General features: G+C 42.7%; 1 protein-coding gene across 2 annotated transcripts in view; it reads right to left on the bottom strand.

Moving 5' to 3' along the window:
• Positions 1-22,483, bottom strand: part of Tek (TEK receptor tyrosine kinase) — a 142,904-nt gene that overhangs the window by 4,982 nt on the left and 115,439 nt on the right. Inside the window, exons 13-19 of one of the 2 annotated variants that reach the window (XM_004658392.3) lie at positions 16,028-16,327; positions 14,306-14,460; positions 9,872-10,082; positions 7,547-7,657; positions 4,841-5,031; positions 4,215-4,328; positions 487-557 (exon numbers count right to left, since the gene is read on the bottom strand). In XM_004658392.3, the coding sequence (XP_004658449.2) occupies positions 487-557; positions 4,215-4,328; positions 4,841-5,031; positions 7,547-7,657; positions 9,872-10,082; positions 14,306-14,460; positions 16,028-16,327 (1,153 nt within the window). The remainder of the gene's footprint in view (positions 1-486; positions 558-4,214; positions 4,329-4,840; positions 5,032-7,546; positions 7,658-9,871; positions 10,083-14,305; positions 14,461-16,027; positions 16,328-22,483) is intronic. The other variant, XM_004658393.3, reaches the window with a different exon arrangement.

Raw genomic sequence — 22,483 nt, 5'->3', positions numbered from 1 at the left:
TGAAAGGCACAGTTAGGTACAGTCACTGCCAGCCTCTTCCCCTTCCCAGGTTAAGCAAGACCTCCCATAGGGTCAAGTCACTACCACCCCAAGGCCTCACTTTCTCCTCTTCCAAATGTGGTGGAAGAAATGCTCATTTAAATCTATCCCAACCCTGTCTGTACTGCCAGACCAAGCCTTCAAGGCTGTAAGCAGAGATGGCCCGCCAGTGGCCTTATACCTGTCAGGGGTGCTTCTTCTGAGCTAAGTTGATGGAGTAGAGTTACAGAAAGGTCCATATTCCCTTCTCCCTTAGAAGTCAAGAATTTACCCCTTAAACATTCTGTTGGGTAAAGAAAGCCTGGAACCTACTACCAGTCATTTTTATACTGGAAACTGCTCTATGGCTTCATTCAGTCTGAATATCTTTCTTCCATAGATAGACAGGCTATTCCTGTTTATTTTTTTCTGGGAAAAAAATCTCTTAGCAGTAAAGAGCTTACGCACACATCACTGTTGGTTGTATATACACTGTAGTTCAGGGACTCAATGGCCATCCAGCGCACAGGGAGCCTTCCCTGGAGAGAAGAGAGAGACACCACTTAGACAGGGCAGGGGCTATGCATGAGACTCTTGGTGATCAGGACTGTGGCTCCTCAGGCACACATGGAGCCTCATTTATAACCACAGGTGTGATGTACAACAGAAACATGGAGTGTGAACTTCTAGCCTGTGGTACTCTGAATGTATGTGCCCCATAGACTCGGGTGTTTTATAAAGCTTGTAACTTGGATCTCTGGACACCTGGCTGGAAGAGGTGTCAATGGGATGGATCCTGGAGTCTAGCCCTAAGGTGTGTTTGGGGGCCGATCTGATTTTCTGGCCCAAAGGTATGCAAAGAGGTTGAGCTCTGCCTGGGTTCCCCCCCACTATTTGCTCCCAGTTTTGTGCTCATAGACGGTTGCTGGATTAATGGTTTCTTCCTGCTCAGATGTATGCATGCAAGCAGCTTCTTCCACCACTGATGGAACTTCCCCCTGGATCTGTAAGCTTGAAATAAACCCCTCCCTCCTATAAGCTGTGGCTGGTTTGGATGTTCATCCCAGCAATGTGAAACTCTACAACACAGCCACAGGCATGTTTTCACATTCAAAGATAGGCAAACAGGGCTCCCTGTGACAGTCTTATGTGAATTTATCCACACATGTATTGGCATAGAAAGTGAGGATGTACTTGTAATGTGGGAAGGGGTAATGGGGACACCAGCCTAGCATGGGAAAGACCAACTGCCTGGAGGTGAAGGGGGAGATTTTCAAAGGGAAGGGACACCTGAGCTCCCCTAAGCATTGTTAGATGAATGAGGAGGAAAGTATTTTGGGCCACAGGGAACAGCCCATTTCTTTTTTTTTTTTTAAATTTTTTATTTATTTATTTGAGAGCGACAGACACAGACAGAAAGACAGATACAGGGAGAGAGAGAGAGAATGGGCGCGCCAGGGCTTCCAGCCTCTGCAAACGAACTCCAGACGCGTGCGCCCCCTTGTGCATCTGGCTAACGTGGACCTGGGGAACCGAGCCTCGAACAGGGGTCCTTAGGCTTCACAGGCAAACGCTTAACCGCTAAGCCATCTCTCCAGCCCGGAACAGCCCATTTCTTGACTTCTTGTGTCCAGATTGGGCATCATGAGATGTGGCCTGGACATTATAAACCTTGCCTTCAGTTTTTCTTTAATTTTTTTTTAAATTTTATTTATTTGAGAGAGAGAGAGAGAATGGGTGTGCCAGGGCCTCTACCACGGCAAACAAACTTCAGACATATGTGCCACCTTGTGCATCTGGCTTACATGGGTCCTAGAGATTCAAACCTGGGTCCTTTGGCTTTGCAGGCAAATGCCTTAACCACTAAGCTATCCCTCCAGCCCCCAGTTTTATTCTTACTTTCCTGAAATTCTCTGTGATCTTAAGCTCCCTACACACCCCAGGAATCATATGGCTTGTTAAGACATTTATCCCTCCCTCCCAGAGATGTACCCAGACTTTTAAAAAAATATATTTTTATTTATTTGAGAAAGAGGGGGAGAGAGAGAGAGCATACCAGAGCCTCCTGATACTGTACATGAATTCCAGTCACATGTGCCACTTTGTGCCTCTGACTTACATGGGTACTGGGGAATCAAACCCAGGCCACCAGGTTTTCAACAAGAACCCTTAACTACTGAGAGATCTCTTTAGCCTATGCCCAGACTTTTTTAACAGTGGCATTCAGTGTGCATTAGCCACTGGGTGGGACAAAATCGGGAACGTTTAGGCTCTCTACTGCAGGCATTCTTTCTCACACAGACCTTCCTTTTCTTTCCTGCTCCATATTATACCTACTCCTCTAGCTCACTCTGCTACGCAGCTCAGGAATGTAAAGAGTGCTCCATAGTAACTCGGCTCTCCTAAGCTTCTGACCTCACACTTGCTAAGCCCCATGTTCTCTTTCATGGTTTTCATTTTTTTGCTGTGTCTAAAAGAGTCCAGTGCTACCATTGCCCCATGCTTGGTGACAGCCACCTCTTCACTGACCTCTGCTTATCTGCCTCAGTTTCTAACAATCTGTTCTTTACATAGGATGATTGCTTTAAATGGCAGCTCTAAGTGAATCTTTTCTTTAAGTTATTTAGATCATGTGTTCTAAGATCAAGTCCTAAACTGACTGTCTAAATCCCTGGTTAGAATTAAAGGACCATCCAGATCTTCATCCTCTAGCCTTGAGTTTTCATTCTCTGTCTTTTTTTTAAAATTATTTTTATTTATTTATTTGAAAGTGACAGAGAGATAAAGAGGCAGGTAGAGACAGATAGAATGGGCGTGACAGGGCCTCCAGCCACTGCAAATGAACTCCAGACTCGTGCGCCCCCTTGTGCATCTGGCTGACATGGGTCCTGGGGAATCGAGCCTCGAACCGGGCTCCTTAGGCTTCACAGGCAAGCGCTTAACTGCTAAGCCATCTCTCCAGCCCTTCATTCTCTTTCTTTAGTTTATTAGTTAGTCTCTATAGAGTCCATACTCTCCTTTTTATGTATTTACCTCAAAGAGAGAGGGAGAGAGATACACAGACAGAGAGAATGGGCATGCCAGGGCCTCCAGCCACTGCAAACAAACTCCAGATGCATGCAGCACCTTGTGTATCTTGCTTATGTGGGTCCTGGAGACTTGAATTTGGGTCATTTGGCTTTGCAGACAAGCACCTTAACCACTAAGCTCAGGGAAATTTGTGGAAAAGGGGCAGAAAGATTGTTAGACCCACAAGTTGGGACATTATGCACAAAGACATTGCCTCTTACCCATAACTGATGGCTAATCCCACAATGAATGACCCACATTCCCCAATGAGGATGAGGGTCCCTGCAGAGAGGGGGGAGGACAGGGAAGAGGCTAACAATGGTACCAACATGGCTGTATACACACTGTGTACTAAACTAATTAAAAAGAAAGAAAGAAAGAAAGAGAGAGAGAGAGAGAAAGGAAGGAAGGAAGGAAGGAAGGAGGGAGGGAACAAAGAAAGAAAGGAACCAATTGCAGGATCTTTAAAATGGCTACTCATCTAAAGGCAAACAGACAGCAGTAAATGCAATGAGGCCTTCTTCCCAAAGCTGATAAAAGCAAAGGGTAAATGGATGCAATAGTAGACACATCTTGAGTTCTGGGCAACCTAAAGCCACTCTCAGTGGACTACCAACTAAACCAAATGAAATTGACATTAAATATTTCCTCCTTGGTTGGTCTAAAATGATGGAATCTTTATGCAAAAATCTATGCCGCTCTGAGAGGAGGGCAATTTTCTCTCATTCAATACAGCTACAAAGAACAGACACCCTGGAAACCTGCCTCTCTTTCCCAGTGTGCCTACCTCGTCCTATAAGGTCTATCTTTTTCTTGTGTTCCATTAAAGATGTAACTTTCCTCCTCTTCCCTCTTCTTCACCCTGACATGTGACTTCAACAAATCATCCTTGACTTCCTATGTGAGTCCATTTTTAAGTTCTTTTTATGAATAAGGGGACTCTGTCCTACTGACATCTGTATGGCATTAGGCATTTGATAGAACAGAATGCTGGCAGAGCCACACAGTATTTGCTAGGACATGGTCAGATGCATCTGTCACCATAAGCAATGGTGTTCTAAGGAAATGTCATGAGGAGAGGGGGACGCTTGGAAACTGTTTTGTCCATCTCTGTAGTCTGCACTTACCATTGTTTTTTTCACATAAACTTCTTGACCTCGTGACAGTCCAAAATCTGCTATTTTGGCTATATAGTTTTCACCAACTAAAATGTTTCTGGCAGCCAGGTCTCTGTGGATAAACTGAAATTTGTAAAATGACATGTTATTTTCAGAATAGTATTTGCTTTTTTGTCTTCATTTTGTTAACAAAGCCCCGGGGACAGGAGCTTTGGAAAATGCAGAAGAAATAGAAGGGGCTTTGAAAGTCATCAGAATATCAGAATCCAGGTCCCTTATAGTACCTCTCCACAACTTGTAGAGGGTGAGTGGACTCTGCCAAGTGACCCCACCACATCCTGGAAGAATAATTTCAGGAATGGGAAGTACACAGGTCCTTGAATCTTCTGGTTGCAAAGTAGCACCTCTGCTATTGTGCAGTATTTGGATGCAAACCAAGCTGTTTTTCAGGCCAACTCACCAAATGCATGTCACAAAACCCACTAGCAAGCACACTGTCAGCCCTGGGCATTATGTCAATCAATATTAAATTTGAGGAGACTGTAAGAAGGAATCAAAGGAGAAAGGCTGATAGCAACAGAGTCATGCTGACACGGGAAAGTCCCCATCCAGAGGAGAGGGTCGTCTGAGCACACCTGCTTTTGGCTCAGGTAGTCCATGCCCCGGGCCACATCTGCGGCGAAGTGAAGAAGCTGCTGGGAGGACAGCGTGGAGGCCGTGCTGTTGGCGATGGCGAATGCAGGGTCCGTCTCCAGCACGCGGCTCTTGCGCAGGAAGTCCAGCAGGTTTCCGTGGGGGGCATACTCGATGGCCAGGTACAAGTAGCCTGAGGGACAGGGCGAGAGGGTCACCTTCCCCGTGACGAAGCAGCTGTGATAGCCTTGAGATGTGCTGTTATCTTTGGGACTCACTTAAACTCCATTCTGTCCAAAAGAAACTCCTCTAGCGGTGATGCTCAGGGACTGGAGGGAGGTGAGGGGCCCTGCCTTGTGGAATTCCGGGGGGCATTCCTGAAATGCTTCTAGCAGCACTCAAATGCCAGTGGGAGGAACTCAAAGCATTCTCTTCCTCACATAGACCACCTTCTTCATAGAAGTTTTGATTTTGTATTTGATATTCAAGAACACAGGACTTAGTGTTTCTCTGGTCAGCCTCTAGCAACAGTGAGAATAGTGAGGCAGACACGCCCACAACAGGTGACTCTCTCCCTCGCCTTCTCTTCCTCCCAGGGTCCATCAAGTCACCAGGTGCTGATTAAGTCACTGGCCAATAGTCTAGTCACAATGACATTTTGCTTTGGGGGCTGGGGAGGACCTGAGTTTGGATTCTCAGCACCTATGAAAAATGCTGGCATGGAGGGATCCCTGCAATCTCAATGCTGGGGAGGCAGAGACAGGAGGAGTCCTTGAGCTAGTGGACTAGCTTGTCTCATGGAATCAGGGAGCTCTGGGTTCAGCGAGAGACCCTATCTCACGTAACTAAGATGGAGGCCAACTTAAAAGACAGTGCTGACCTCCTGCTTCACATACACACCCCTCACCCTTACACAAACACAGCCTCATCATGTGTATGAACACACACCCACACACCCACAGAGGCATATATGTGTACACATGGAAAGAAACCTTACATTTTACTTAAAGAAACAAAACAATCTTAAATGTTTAGGGGAAAAAAAATGTTCCTGGAAAAAGTGTGGTATGGCTTTAATGTGTTTTTTTGATATTAAATTATTTCTCTTCTTTTCCATTCTATTTTTTACCCCTTTGGTTAAAAAAATTGATCTTCAAGTTCAGTGAACAGTAAAGTGATTTTCCTGTCTTTAAAGAGGTTTTTTTTTTAAAAAAATGTATTTATTTATTTATTATTTATTTGATAAAGTGTAAGAGAGAGAAAGAGGCAGATAGAGAGGCAGAAAGAGAGAGGGGGAAAGAGAGACTGGGCACCCCAGGGCTTCTAGCCACTACAAACAAACCCCAAATGTATAGGCCACCTTCTGCATCTGGCTTTACATGGAAATGGGGAATTGAACCTGGGTCCTTAGGCTTTGTAGGCAAGCACCTTAACTGATGAGCTACTCTCCAGTCCCTAAAGATATTTTGGCAAGGCAGCATTATAAAATATTGAATGGTTTTGAACATAAAGATATTTTAAGAAATTGAAAGACAAAAAGAAAGGAAGGAAAGAGGAAGGAAGGAAAGAAGAGAGGAAGAGGAATCCTGGATTCATTGTATTTTAAGTAAAGATAGATATGAGTTATGGCATACATGTATGAATGTCTTTTATTACATATTTACTGAATTATAAATTATAAGACTGAAGCAATTATGTGCTAATGTAATAATGGAGCAAAAATTTCAGGCATTTTTTTTGTTGTTGATGGCCTTTATTTTTTTAACTTTACTGTTATCTCACCAATTACTGTTTTCAGGAAATCACTCAAAAACAAATGTCATTACTTCATTATTTAGTGTATGGGACATGGTCTGCATTTCAGAATTACAGCCTTATTGGATCACAGAATGATATATTGTGTAAAGCATCCATATTTTTAGTATAATAAATTGAGGAAATGGAAGTCATCTTTTTTCTATTGTTGATGTTTTTGCTGCAAAAGTCAATGAAAGGTTGTCAAGGTTATAAATAAATATGGCAGGAGCTTTTCATAGAAACAAACTTTTCCATGATCTTAAATTTAAGCATAAAAGCAATAACTACAAACCCACATAGAATGCATGCAGAGGTAAACTCAAAAGATTTTTGTTGTGATCTACCCCACAGCTATACACATCATTTGGATTCATAAATTTAAAAGTATGGGTAAAAGAGTAATTGTAAAACTCCATTGTAACTGTACATGAAAATACTTTGGATAAAAACAGAACTATCAACTAGATAAGCTGATTATTGTTTAATCCAAACACCAGTGCTTTCATATTACAGCACATTATTGGCATTGCAGGCTTCGAAACTCAGAATACCCACTCCTTGGGTTTCAAGGAGCAATGAAAAACAATTAGAGAGAACCAATGCACTCCACTCTTCCTGGTGGTCAAGGCTCCCCACACTTCCACAGTATTGCTATTAGTCAAGAGAGTCCCTGGGTTAGTAAGGATGGTGTAATTTGTAAAGCATAGACATTCACACCTGATGGCAAGTAATCTAGCTTCAGCACTTCCCTCCCTTAGCACAGTCCACAAATGAACTGGATATTCAGACTGATTAACACAACAAAAAACCGTCAATATTCTTAAGATTACTATCTTTCCTACTTTCATTATGGAATGTTCTTGTTTTATTTTTAACAATCTGCCAGGAAAAACAAGACAAGAGCACCTTACCTCGATGTTCACATGCTCCCAAAAGATTGATGATATTTGGATGGTGTCCAAGTTTACAAAGAACCTCTAGTTCTCCAGCAAAGTCCCTATGATCGTCTTTGGAAGCATATTCTGGAAAGGAAGTCAATGGTTGTGATCCTGCTTCATTGTACCTTTCCAGAAGCCATTGTTCCTTCTTCCCCCACAGCCTCCAGGTATACTCAGTCACCATTAGGTACATTCAAAAGAGCAGAGCTTCCCAACCTCAGCCCTGTTGACTGTGAGCTGGTAATTACTTGCTATTAGGGGCTGCCCTATGCACTGCAGGATGTTCAATAGCATCCCTGACCTCTACTTGCTAGTTACCAGGAGCCCAGCAAAAATATCCAGATATTGCCAGGCACCCCCAGTCCTTTCAAGGGGCAAAATCACCCCTGGATGAAAACCACTGTACTCCCAGTGACATTTTATAACAGGCGTTTTGTAGTCAGGAAGCTGAACTTCACTTCTTTCTATGCTTGCTGCCCTCTTTCCCCACTAGCACTTTGACCAGAGGGAGAACCACTGGGCACTGGACTGGGGAAAAGGCTATTGGTAGATGCTCAAACAGACTGGTCAGCTGTGAGGGTTATAGTGCTATCACTGGCTTTAGAAAAGTAACATGGTCAAGTAACACTGAGGGCTGTCTACATACTTGAATAGCTGGAAGATTGTAGCAACATGTCAGGTAGGCTAATGGCATCTGTAAGACTGACTGACAGGAAATTCCAAGTCCTGTTCCTATTGTAGGAGCTTCTCTTTGTGTGTCCGGCCCTGACAGTCAATGCCTTAGGAACATTTTCAAAATAAAATTTTATATAATAAGGTTATTCTCTTTGGTAACTGCCCTCACTCAGATATACCACTTAATCTGCAGAAATATTTTGCCCTGGAGCCTGGTTAACCTCTTCATGGCGTACAAAACCAGGCTCAGATGAGATCCCCAAAGAGACTGTTGTCATAAGGTTCTGTACTATTTTCCCTGTTCTCCAAACTCCCTAAGATTAAACAAAACAGAACAGGAATTTGTAGCTATTAAGCAAGTTTTTGTTAGTTTATTTGCTTATATTTATTTTAAACATCACTGCTTAAAGTAAGCAGCATGACTCATTCCTATAATCCCAGTACTTGGGAGGCCAAGGCAGAAGGATTGCCATGAGTTTGAGCCTAGCCAGAGCTACAAAGTGAGCCACTGTCTCAGCAAAAAGCAAACAAACAAACAACAAGAACAACAACAACAACAACAACAAAAAAAAAAACAGAGAAACAGAAACTGTTACCTCTAAGCACAGATCATATTTTATTTCCTGATGTGATTTTCCTAACCATATTTATAACATAGAGGATTTGAGAATATTTACAGTTAATGCTCATCTCGGGTTCAATACTACAGTCAAGAAGTAGAATAATCCATCAGTCTTCTGGAGAGCCCTAATGCAGAGCCGCAAAGCAACAGTGCTTAGCTATATTCTTACTCTAACTCCCCCCACCCCCTTTTTAGTACATTTGCTGTAAAAGTAGCTTCACAGCCATGCCAGGCATGGAGCATATAAGAGAAGACAGACAATGCCAATGACCTTGTCCTTCAGCTTTTTCAGATGTTTACTATTTAATCTTATTACAAGACAGCTGCCAAGCATTCTGAGATGAACACAGATGGAAAGGGCTTGATTCATGCCAGTGGCTTTTGGACTTGAACATACAGAGGAACTATGGAGGAAGTGACAGATTCTTACTCTTCATGTACCTAGATCCTAAAAAGCAGGACGTAGTAGAACATGAGGGTGGAGAAGTCCAAGTGGGCACATTTCTAACACTGTCTCCAGGAATACTGAGGCAGATAACCTATGAATATACTGTGTTAGCCTCACTTGGATATTAATCAGAGATATAAATTCTATGACTCTGCTCACACTGAAACTGAGACTAAGCCAGGGTAACAGGTGGGGGCCAAAGTAGGGTAAGGCAAACAGTGTGCTTGCAAACAAGTCTTCCACATGATTCTGATGAAACCCAATTTTGAGAATAGTTACATTATGAGAAATAATGATGCTTCCCCAAATTAGCAGCACCTGAAGCGCACATATCCCCAATGGCTCCTACCTTGGTTGTCCTTATCTATATCCTGATGCTGTCTGTCACAGATCCGACCTCAAAGTATCACCTCCAGCTGCACAGAGCAGCCACATCTGTCACCAGGCCAACTTTGGGTTTAAAGGATGTAAGGCCACAGATGAAAGACTTTGACAGGAATTCAAGTTTCTCTCCACCCTGTGAAATGCTGACTCTTGTCTTCTAAGCACTGACCTTTCATCCTCTTGATGGCAGCGTCCATCCTTAACCCATCCTTCTTGATGCGTGCCTTCAGGACCTGGCCAAAGTTGCCCTCCCCAATCACATCTTGAAACTTGATGTCATTCCAGTCAAGCACTGGATAAATTGTGGGATCCGGGTTGTTTTTGGCCTTCCTGTTCAGGGCCAGAGTTCCTGAGTTGAACTGCACAGCTGGTTCTTCCCTCTGGAAAAATAATTTTTTCATGATTTTCATGTCAGGAATTTTTTCATTATTTTAAGGTATATTGCATATTCTGGCTTGTACCCATATCACATGAAATAAAAGAAATGATGTCTTCATTTCTAGAATGAGGATAGGAGTGGGTTTCATCTCCCAAGCCCCCTCCCATGAGCCAGCTGCCTATGGGACAGCAAGGGGCACAAGCTTATCCATCTGCAGAGCCTACAAAAGCTGAGACAGAAAGAGAACACCAGGTGTTTTCATTCCCACTTAGTCATACTTGAGTTTTCCATTCTGCTGTGTAGTGATTGGATGTGTGGTTCTGGTTTGGAAAGTCCTGGAAGATCCTCTGTGAAATAGTCACAGGATGTGTCATACAGGAAGCACTCCTAGGCTCATCTAATCTCCAGTCTATTCCTACTACTTTCACCTTAGCTCTGGTCAATTCCTCCTAGGGTCATCTTAGCTCTGGTTTATTCCTTGTAGCCTCACCTTAGCTCTGGTCCATTCCTCCTAGCCTAATTTTAGGTCTGGTTTCTTCCTCCTAGACCTCACCTTAGCTCTGGTCCTTTCCTCCTAGCCTCATCTTAGCCCTGGTCCTTTCCTCCTAGACCTCATCTTAGCTCTGGTCTATTCTTCCTTGTGGTGGTTTAATTTGGGTGTCCCCCATAAACTTAGGCGTTCTGAGTGCTAGGTTCCCAGCTGATGGAGATTTGGGAATTATCATCTTCTGTTGGGGGTGGGCTTATGGGTGTTATAGCCAGTTTCCCCTTGCCAGTGTTTGGCACACTCTCCTGTACCTGTTGCCCACCTGATGTTGGCCAGGAGGTGGTGTCCACCCTCTGCTCATGCCATCCTTTCCCCCTGCCATTATGGAACTTCTCCCTCGAGCCTGTAAGCCAAAATAAACCTCTTTTCTTCTTACAAGCTACTCTTGGTTGGGTGATTTCTACCAGCAATGCAAACCTGACTGCAACATTAAAGTTGGTACTGAGGAGTGGGATTGCTGCTACACACATGACTGTGTGGCTTTGGCCTTTTAGAGTTGATTTCCAAGAGGAATGTGGAAGGATTTGAATCCTTGGCCTAAGAGATGCCTCTCAGTGCTATAAATACAGCTTGATGGATTATTCTGGTCAGAGTTGAAGGACCTGAATACAGTAAGAACTATGGACTGAGAGGTTTGGCTAATGAGGATTAGAAAAAACTTTTCTTGGACTGGGCTAGAAGCAATTTGTGTCAGAGGCATGCTGTTATCCATATCCTGAGAACTGGTGCAGGGTTGCAGTGCATAGAAATGGACTTGTGTGAGCAGAGGGATATGGCACAGAAAGAAATCTTTAGACCAAAACTGCTTCTTGTTTAGCTCCAACTATATGAGCAATTACAACCATTGAGATTGGGCCAGCTGTTCTGCACTGGAGCAACAGGAAGAATGTAGACTCTTTTGAAGGGGGCTGAATGCTCAAAGAGTGTCCTGTTCTTCAAAGTCTGCTTATTCCCCTCTGGATTAACAAATTGGCATCCTACCTGGTATTATGGAATTAAGAAATGCAGTAAAAAGAGGGTCATTGAATTTGCAGCATGGTCTTGTGTTTTGGAAATGGCCATGGGCAGTGTAAAACAGGTTTGCTGGATGCCTGCATGGAGACCCCACGGAGCCATAAGGATTAACCATGGGTTGCAGAGGAGACCCAGTGGAGATACTGGGACCATGAGATGGTTGCTAAGGAAAGCTGCCGGCCCCAGATGAAGTTTTTCAGGACTGTGAGTAGCCTAGCTGGAGGGGCAGAATTGGAACTACAGAGACTTGTTGGTGGTTAGAATTATCAGACTTTAAGATTTGTCACTGACTAGAGTTGTTGGACTTGGAGCTATAGAGTTTGATATTTGCCCTGGTTGTTTTAAATATTGTATTGGTTGAATATTTCTTTGCTATGCCCAGGGCCATATTTTGCAGTGTGAGTATATATTCTGTGACATTATGGGGTTTTTGGTTTTTTGGTTTTTTTTTGGTATTATGGCTCAGTTAAAAGTTCTTGTACTATGGGAATGTTTGAGTATCATTAGGATTGATAAAAACTATGAGGACTTTTAAAATTGAACTGAGTGCATTGCATGTTACATAATGGATGGTTAACAGTTTATGGGGGACAGGATGGGAATGTGGTGGTTTGATTCATGTGTCCTTCATAAACTTAGGTGTTCTGATTGCTAGGTTCCGAGTGATGGAGATTTGGGAATTAACACCTCTTGGAGGCAGAGTATTGTTGGGGGTGGGCTTATGGGTATTATAGCCAGTTTCCCTTGCCAGGAGATAGTGTCCATCCTCTGCTCATGCCACTATGTTCCCCTGCTATCATAGAGTTTCTCCCTCAAGCCTGTAAACCAAAACAACCCCCCCACACACACACACATAAAGCTGCTGTTGGTTGGGTGATGTCTACCAGCAATGTGAACTTGACTGCAACATTCCTAGACCTCACCTTAGCTCTGGTCTGTTTCTTCTAGCCTCACCTTAGCTCTGGTCTGTTCCTCCTAGACCTCACCTTAGCTCTGGTCTATTCCTCCAAACCTCACCTTAGCTCTGGTCTGTTCCTCATAGCCTCATCTTAGCTCTGCTCTGTTCCTCATAGACTCACCTTAGCTCTGGTCTGTTCCTCCTAGACCTCACCTTAGCTCTCATCTGTTTCTTCTGGGCCTCACCTTAGTTCTGGTCTGTTCCTCCTAGACCTCACCTTAGCTCTGGTCTGTTTCTCCTAGCCTTGTCTTAGCTCTGATCTCTTCTTCCTATACCTCTCCTTAGCTCTGGTCTAATTCTCTTAGACCTCACCTTAGCTCTGGTCTGTTCCTCCTAGACCTCATCTAAGCTCTGGTCTACTCTTGCTGCTCTCACACTCTCTCATCCTGATATTAAGAGTTTCTGAAACCCACTCTGATCGAGCCTGACTGGCATTGACAGCCAAGCTGTGTCTCTTGTACTTCTGAACTCAGATGGCTCCAGATGGTATCGTGACAAAGCATTAAAATCATGACAACTCCATAATTCCCAACCCCTTGACATTCTCTTCCCTCCAGCAACAGTCTGAATTGGGCTCGCTGGCATGGGGCTGATTTTCTGCTTGTCCTCCACAGAAGGGAATATTGGGGACTCAGGCACGTGAAAGTAGACCTCATTTGAAATGTGTCATTATGCTCAGTGTATTATACATAGAATATATAAAAATCTAGCACAGATTAATTAAATATAAACTGCAGAAATAGCGAGTCTTTAGTATACCAAAAGGACTGCTGCTACAGTGCAATCTTGCTGACTTATGCTCCTAACTCACCTAGGTAGAATGAGGCAATACTAAGTTACACAAATCCTAACTGCAGACATACCACAAAGATGAGAGAGACATGTTCTTCTCTGGGTAATGGGATTGAGGAAGATCTTAGAAATGAGAACTAAGAAATATGTGTGGAAACCTGTTTAGTGCCTTACGTTGTTAAACTGCCATGTTGATGTCTGGTTTTGTCATCCTTAACAAGAATGCTAAATTCACCACCGCAAGACTATACCCTCAGTTGGCTGATGTATCATTAGGACAACAGTATATCACATTGTATGGAGGAGTCCTCTTTTAGTCCTGGTTTCTTGCATTATTGTTAAGTGTATTCTTTTTACTCTCAACATTGCTCTAGCACTCCATAGAGATAGCTCACTCAGTGATGTGCTTGCCTTACAAACATGAGGACCTGACTTTGATCCCCAGTACTCATATAAAAATGTGGGACAAGATGGCATGCTCTTGTAACTCGAGATCTGGGAAGAAGAGAATGAAAGATCCTTGGGGCTTGCTGGCCAGCTGGTCTAACCTAATTAGGTGAGTTTCAGGCCAGTGAGAGACAGTCTCCCACAAAATATGGAAGGTGTTCCTGAGGAAGCACACTTGAAACCGTCCTTTGGCCTCTACATTCAAACACACACACACACACACACACACACACACACACACACACACACACACTACACTACACTACACTAAACTGGTCTGGACAAGAAATTATATAGTCATGCTATTTGTCTCCCATTTTATAATAGAAACCAAAGGGAAAGAAAACAAAACATGCCAATGGGAATGATTGGCTTTGCAAGTACTTTTCATGGTCTGCATCTTTAAAAAGACATTTCCCTGGATATGGGTCTGCACTTATTAGCTAGTGAAAAGATGAGGTACTACCACATTCTGGAAGGCCTGGTCCATTCTCCTTTGGACATTTGCTCTCTTCAGTTGCAACATGATCAGAAATGCCAATAGCACTGTGAGGCACGTCATTCCAGCTGAACCAAGGATGGCTATGAGCAGCATCTTCCCTCCTCCTAGGTCTGCTGATGCTGTGCACGAACAGAGAAGAAGCCATTGAGTTAGGGTAGATGATGGACCAAGACCATCTGTGGAATAAGACATGGTGTAATGGGACATCCCTAGTCCTGCCACTTGCTTACTTGGGGACCTTGGAATATTCAGTGGAGCTGAGTCTGACTCACAGTATTTTATAAGATCTTTAATATGTGCAATGTGATTTTAAAATGGCTGTTGACATCAGTTGTTCAATTTTAGTTTTAAGTAGGTGTCAAATAGATGAACATTACTTAATAGCAATGAGAATGAATTAATTAAATGTATAACTTTGAGTGACTAAATCAGCCTGCACTTTCAGAGCTTACAGCCTGCAAGATACCCTGCCTTGTTTTGTTAATTTTTTTGTTTTAAAGAGTTGAACACAATGATACTTATAGAGGGAGGGAGAAAAGGACAAGACAAAAGGAAAAAGTAAAACCGTTGCATTTAGGGTCAAAGTACACTGCTAACAACCATGGCCTACTCCTCTGCTTCTTTTCCTCATGCTCCAGTGAGACTGAATTCATCTCAGCACAGAGATCATGGTCCCACAAGAGCACTTATTGTTCCTCCGTGTGCTGTGCATGGCAACATCTACACTGGTGAAGTACTTTTTGACTGGAGGTGTCTTGTTTAATTTTTTTTTTTTTTTTTTGCTCAATATAGCTTGGATTTTGGACTTACATATATTTCACCAAAATGTAATACTTATAAAACTGAGGTTTTTATTAAAAGTATAACCTAAGAACTACAATTCTCTGTACATACTTAGCAGACACATCATTCCTTGGATATTGCAAAAAATACTCCAGAATCACCAATGAAAATGCAACTTATTTTACTTTTTTAATCCATATGTAACCTTCCAAGAGAACCAAGAAGTCCTTAGTGCTATATGATTGCTGTAAAAATAAGAATCTAATCAAATTATAAATCTGCATGGTAGCTTTTTCCTCCAACTTCTCTGCCTACATTTCCATCATGCATTAGGTATTCCAGAGTGGATCCTCATGTTGTAACCCACAAACATTGGGCATTGGAATACAACATTAGTCAACACACTTTATCAACTGCAGTCAATGGGCATGGTGCATTTGGCACTCAGGGACGTTCGCTATCCATCTCAAAGACATAGAGATCATATAGCCTGGATCAGAAAAGTGATAGAAAACTCAGAAGAGCCTAGTATTATCAAAGCTGGAAGAAAAGCTGATCTTGTAAAAGAATGGAATGCCATCTTTGAGGTCATCCCCTCCCTGCAGGACATACACAGTAAAGTGTCTCCAACAGCCTGGCTCTCTCTACAAAACCAAAATTCATATTACCCAGAGTGTTCTTACATTGTTTAAGGTATGTCTTCCACTAATGCTAAGGTTTAATAATAACAAATGTATCAACAGGGATATTTTCCAGGGCATTTTTATTTTAAGGGTCTATAAGGTAAAGTCCATATGACAAATGAATTGTCACATAACACATATGAGATAACTTCCTCCAGGCAGTGAGGCTTTTCTGATGCTGTCCAAAAGTAGTCTATGGGAAAACCTTTCCACTACCAACCTTGCAATTGAGGGAGGGTGATCAACTCATGCGAAAAGGGTGGGTTGCTTGCCCCTATGTTGTTCTCAGCAAAAATCTCCACCTGGTAAGATGTCTCGGGCTCAAGGCCCTTGAGCTGATACTGAGTAATGGTGGCGTTTTTGATCTTCACATCAATGTGCTGGTCTTCATTCTTGCCTTGAACCTTGTAGCGGATGATAATGGAAGAAATAGAATATCCATCCACTATCATCCAAGAAACCACAGCTGAGGAGTCTGTAATGTTAGAGATCATGATGTTTTCCGGTTGAGGAGGAAGAACTAGAAATTAAAAACAAAAAAAAAGAATTAACTTATGATATACTGCAATCTCTTTGATTATGGTACTTTTTAAATTTTATTTTATTTACATGAGAGAGAGAAAGAAAGAGGGGGAATGAGAGTGAGCATGCCTCCTGTCACTGCAAATGAACTCCAGGCACATAGGCCACCTTGTGCATCTGGTTTTATGCAGGCACTGGGGAATCAAACCCAGGCCATCAGGTTTTATAAGCAAGTGCCTTTAAACACTGAGACATCTCTCTAGCCCTCCTGTGCTTTTGAGAGAGGGTTCATGGCAGTTTATGAACTTCCATGAATGGAAGTATGTGTCCCCTTAGATGATGACTCCAGGCTATGGAGTATTCTCTGTGGGCACTGTCACTCCTGTAGACATGAGAGACTATCCCAAATGGGGAGGTGGCTATGTGTACATGTCCTATGTGTCTCCATACAGTAGGTAGAAGATTTAGAAGTCATGCTATTTCACAAACCTGTGCACACCATTCTTGATGCTGGGTGGAACTGAAAGATTTGGAAGGCTAATACTGACACAGTGCTTAAAATATGCCACATATTATTCTAGATTCGTTCATGTATTAACTCATTTCCTCTTCCTTACAATTTTTTTTCTGTAAGAACTAAGGCACAGAGGGATTTTGGTGACTCAGCCAAGGTCACACTACTATTAGGCAGAAGAGACAGGATTTGACTCTGGCAGTCTGGCTCCATGGTTCATTGTCTTAGCCACTGTGTGTGTCGTATGACCTATCTTGACCTTAAATGCGCTTATGAGTCAGTAGGCATATATAAGCATAGACATAAGAAAATGTATTAAGCCTTTACTACACTAAGTGCCCTAGGCATTTGAGGAGAGTTGAGATCACATTAGCCTCAGGGTCACAGGCAAGATGAGCAGACACACTCTGAGGTTTCCGGGTATGACATGACATGACAGAACTTCCATGCACTCTCACTACTACTCCCTTCCTAAAAGGGCACAGGCTAGAGGGAGGTCAGGCTGCTCAGTGTGCTTCCGCGTGTAGACCCTCATATCCATACAGCTGTTGCCTTCATTAGCTACATTTTGGATATGGGAAAACTATGACTTCAATTACATAAGGGATTCACGCAGTTCCCAAAAGTAATTAAGAAATTCAGCCTGTTACACTCCATAGACCAGTTTCTTTTTATATGAAAGTTATTGCTTATAAGAAAATTCTAACTCCAAGAAGAGTTTTTTTTATTGTCTTTTTATTTTTATTTACTTATTTGAAAGTGACAGACAGATAGAGAAAGAGGCAGAGAGAGAGAGGAGAGTGGGCACGCCAGGGCTTCTAGCCACTGCAAACGAACTCCAGACACATGCGCCCCCTTGTGCATCTGGCTGACATGGGTCCTGGGGAATCGAACCTCAAACCGGGGTCCTTACGCTTCACAGGCAAGCGCTTAACCACAAAGCCATCTTTCCAGCCCTCCAAGAAGAGTTTTAAGTTGCATCACTACTATCCTAAATTTTTAGCTTCTTCATTCTAAATTTCCTTTTCCCATTATATTGGTTCCCCATATCTAACGCTTTAGGTAACCATGGCAATATATAAGAATTAGATATCAAGTTTTGAGCCTTTCAAATCTGATTTTATTCAATGTCTAGAATACAGTAAACAACCCCAAATCACAATGAATCATCCATACAACTTATCTTCTTTTGCATCCAGTACACATTATTTTAAGGTAGGGTCTTACCATCGCCTAGGCTGACCTGAAATTCATCATACACATATTTTTATAAAAAATATAAACTTACTTTACTCCCTACAAGGAGATTACATAGTAATGTCACATTCCCAGATTACTATGAATAAATATTTAATATTTGTATACTTTTGCCTCAGAAAAAAGCAACTTTATAAACCAGAGATATCCTAAACACAAAAATAATCTCTGCCCAGCAACACCTTCATGATTTACTAGCCATGTCACTTTAGGCGAGTTACTTGGACCCTCTGTGCCTGAGGTGCCTCATCAGTTACATATGATAATTCCTACACTACTTTTCTTACAAAATCATTTGAAGGGATACTACTCTAAATATAAATGTTTTTAAGCAGGAAACACTTTTTTTTAAAATTTATTTGCAAGGTGAGATAGAGAAAGAGAGAGTGAGAGAATGTGGACTTGGCAGGGCCTCTTTGCTACTGAAAATGAGCTCCAGATGCATGTGCAACTTTGTGCATCTCGGTCTACGTGGGTAGTGGGGAATTGAACCTGGGCCAGTAGGCTTTGCAAGCAAGCACCTTTAATGCTGAGCCATCTCTCCAGGCCAGAAACCACATATTTTAAAAATATTTTTTGTTTTTATTTTTATTTATTTATTTGAAAGTGACAGACAGAAAAAGAAGCAGAGAGAGAGAGAGGGAGAATGGGCACGCCAGGGCCTCCAGCCACTGCAAATGAACTCCAGACGCATGTGCCCCCAGTGCATCTGGCTAACGTGGGTCCTGGGGAATCGAGCCTTGAACCGGGATCCTTGGGCTTCACAGGCAAGTGCTTAACTGCTAAGCCATCTCTCCAGCCCCAGAAACCACAATTTAAAATGTTTTATTTATTTATTTGAGAGAGAGACAGAGAATGGGTATGCCAGAGCCTCTGCTACAAGTGAGCTCCTCAGTGGCTAGAAACCATATCATTTGAGAATGCCTCTGCACTTTGATAGCCCTGAGATTGTGGTCAGCAGGTGAACTAACTAACCACTGGAGCCATTTATCTGAGGTCACTGCTGTGGTGGCTGAGAAGTCAGAGGGTGCAGCAAGCTATTTGCCATCTACAAGCAATCCTTCCAGCAGGGTGACAAATGTCATGCACGTGGTCATAATATGGAAGCAGTGCTACCTGTACAGATCCCAGTGCTTACTTCCCCCTCTTCCAAAGCTCATGGAGATACCCCTAGCTAGAATATTAGCTACTCCTGGGGACATGAACTAGAGAGTCTCAGGCAGTCGAGCTGACAGAACTCAAAGTTAATGTGGTCATGACATAGAAAGAAGGGAAGTCACTGAAGTGAAGACAGTTCCAGTGGACATAAGACACTTGTCCCAGTATAGGCTCAACACCTGCATGAATCACAGGAAAGACAAGAGTCTATAAGTTTAACTGAAACCAACTCCCGTTCTCCTGGCAGACTCTAGTATTCAAGGACTCAGAAAATGCTCCTTCAGCATTTCATTGTTTTTTCCTCTTTGCCTCTTATAGTCCCACATTTTCTTTTTACTATTATTTTAATAGTAATATGATATTGAATCACCAGTGGGCTATCAAAGAAATTAAGGAATTTTTTTTTTAAATCCTAGAATCAAATGAAAAGGAAAGAGCAATATCAGAAACTTTGGGCTACAGCATAGGCATTTCTAAGGGAAAAAAAAAAACTACAGTTATGAGGGTTTACATTTTTTTTTAATTTTTATTTATTTATTTATTTGAGAGCGACAGACACAGAGAGAAAGACAGACAGAGGGAGAGAGAGAGAATGGGCGCGCCAGGGCTTCCAGCCTCTGCAAACGAACTCCAGACGCGTGCGCCCCCTTGTGCATCTGGCTAACGTGGGACCTGGGGAACCGAGCCTCGAACCGGGGTCCTTAGGCTTCACAGGCAAGCGCTTAACCACTAAGCCATCTCTCCAGCCCAGGGTTTACATTTTTAAAAATCAAGAGATTTCACAGGGCGTGGTGGCACATGCCTTTAATCTCAGCACTCAGGAGGCAGAGGTAGGTAGATTGCCATGAGTTCGAGGCCACCCTGAGACTCCATAGTGAATTCCAGGTCAGCCTGGGCTAGAGTGAGACCCTACCTTGAAAAATGAAAAACAAAATCAAGAGATTTCAAGTAAGTAAGGATACACCTCAAACTCAGAAAAACAAGACAATCCCAAAAGCAATATATAGAAAGAAATAACAAAGATGAGAGACTTCCAGGTAAGATGGTGGCATAGGAGCCACCAGACCAGGCTAGGGAGGGATTTAAGCAAAACCACAGCAAAATACACTCTTCTTCTGAAAAGTGAAGTTGTATAGGTTATTCTTAGCCACAGCAGGGAAGCAGAAGAGACCAAGATCCACCAGAAAGGAGGAAAACGGCCATAATCCCACTGAGGCACTAGCGCCCCTGATCTGTGTGACCCACACACCTCCTAGCACCACCTGCCAGGTGTGGGCACCAAGCAGCAGCAGCAGAGACCAAACAAGGGGATTTCCCAACCTCATCAGCCTCCTTCCAATGTCAAGAAATCTGAAGGAAAAACAGCTGAGATCATCTAAGGAGCTACTGAAAGGGGTACAGGTGGAACTGCGTGAGCAACTGCAGTACAACTCCAGGCTTCCTGCACTCGCCCATCTCCCAACCGTCAGGACCTCGAACCTCCCAGCACTCAGCCCCCCACGGCAGGGCATCCAGCACAGCTGATCAGAACTCCAGCTCCACAGCACAACACAGAGGGATCAAGGTGGGCACTCAGCATTGGTGAGATTGGAAGCCACCCCAAAAGAAAAGCTTCTCTTTTCAGATGGTGATGGCCACTGGGATGACCCAAAAGGCAACATAGTACTGAGAAGAAGGGACAGAGGAGTGTCCACCACTGGAACATCTCTATCACACCCTCCAAGGCTCACGGTCCATTGTGGAACAGGTGGCGGAAAGAATGTAAGAGCCAAAGGAAGGGTACCATTCTTTACAATGCAACTGTCCAGACAGAAATTGGCCTTGATATCCATGAGCTTGCAGTTCCCAGCACTACCTACAAAAGACCCTCATAATAGGAGAAAAAGATGATGACATCAAAATAAAAGAGAGGCCAATGGAGAGAGGGAGGCAATATGATGGAGAGCAGAGTTGTGAGGGGGAAGTGTGGGACGGGACGGAAATACCATGGTTTATTTTCTATAATTATAGAAGTTGGAAATAAAATAAAAAAAGAAATAACAAAGATGAGGGCATAAATGAATAACTTGAAAATTAAAAGAGCAATAGAAAGGTGGGTTCTTTGAAAAAATAAACAAGATCAACCAACCTTTAGCCAAATTAACCAAAGACAAAGAGAGAAAACTCAAATTTATAAAGTTAGAGATAAAGGGGGAGTATTGCAATATTTAAATCTACATGACCACTAGGTATACTTTGATAAGTTATAATTTAGAAACATGGAAAATATAGCAGTGGATAAATTCCTAGACACATATGTCCATAACAAGCAACAAGATTAACTTGGTAATAGTTTTCCAACAAAGAAAAGCCCATAACCAGACAGACTCACTGCCAAATTCTACCAAATCGTAAAAGAGCTGACCCCAATGCATTTTAAACTTTCAGTAAAACATAAGGAAAAGGAGCACTACCAAAATCATTCTATGAAGCCAGGATTACCATGATACCAAAACCAGGTAAGAACACACACACAAAAGAAAACCATAGACAAATTTCCCTGATTAACACAGACACAAAAGTTCCCACTTTTAAAAAAATTTGCAGCCGGGCGTGGTGGTGCATGCCTTTAATCCCAGCACTCGGGAGGAAGAGGTAGGAGGATTGCTGTGAGTTCGAGGCCACCCTGAGACTACAGAGTGAATTCCAGGTCAGCCTGGGATACAGTGAGACCCTAGCTCGGAAAACCAAAAAAAAAAAAAAAAAAAAAATTGCAAAGTGAATCAATAACACATAAAGTTCATACACCTTCACTAAATTAATCTCACTGTAGGGATGTAAGGACAGCTCAAGATATGTTAGCCTTGTGTGGTACAGCACAGAAACAAACATAAGCACAAAAATCACTCATCATCTCAACAAAAGCAGAAAAGATCTTTTTTTCCAAATCTCACTGTTGCCCAGGCTGACCTGAGCTCACTTTATAGAACCAGCTGGTCTTGAATTCACAGCAGTCCTCTTACTTCAACCTTCTGAGTACTGGGACTAAAAGCATGTACCACCATACTTGGCTACAAAATATATTTGACAATGTTCAACTGCCCTAAAAAAAAAAAAAATGCCCTGAAGTAGCTGAGAGTGACAGGAACTGTGGTAGTTTGAATGTATGTCCCCCATTGACTCAGGTAACTTGCATCTCCAGCCAGTCCAGCCCTAAGGTGTCACTGGAGGCAGATGTGAGTTCCA

Source organism: Jaculus jaculus, chromosome 1, assembly GCF_020740685.1.
Source record: "Jaculus jaculus isolate mJacJac1 chromosome 1, mJacJac1.mat.Y.cur, whole genome shotgun sequence".
NCBI lineage: Eukaryota > Metazoa > Chordata > Mammalia > Rodentia > Dipodidae > Jaculus > Jaculus jaculus.
Note: the sequence above shows the minus strand (reverse complement) of the source record. Positions and strands in the feature narration are given on the sequence as shown.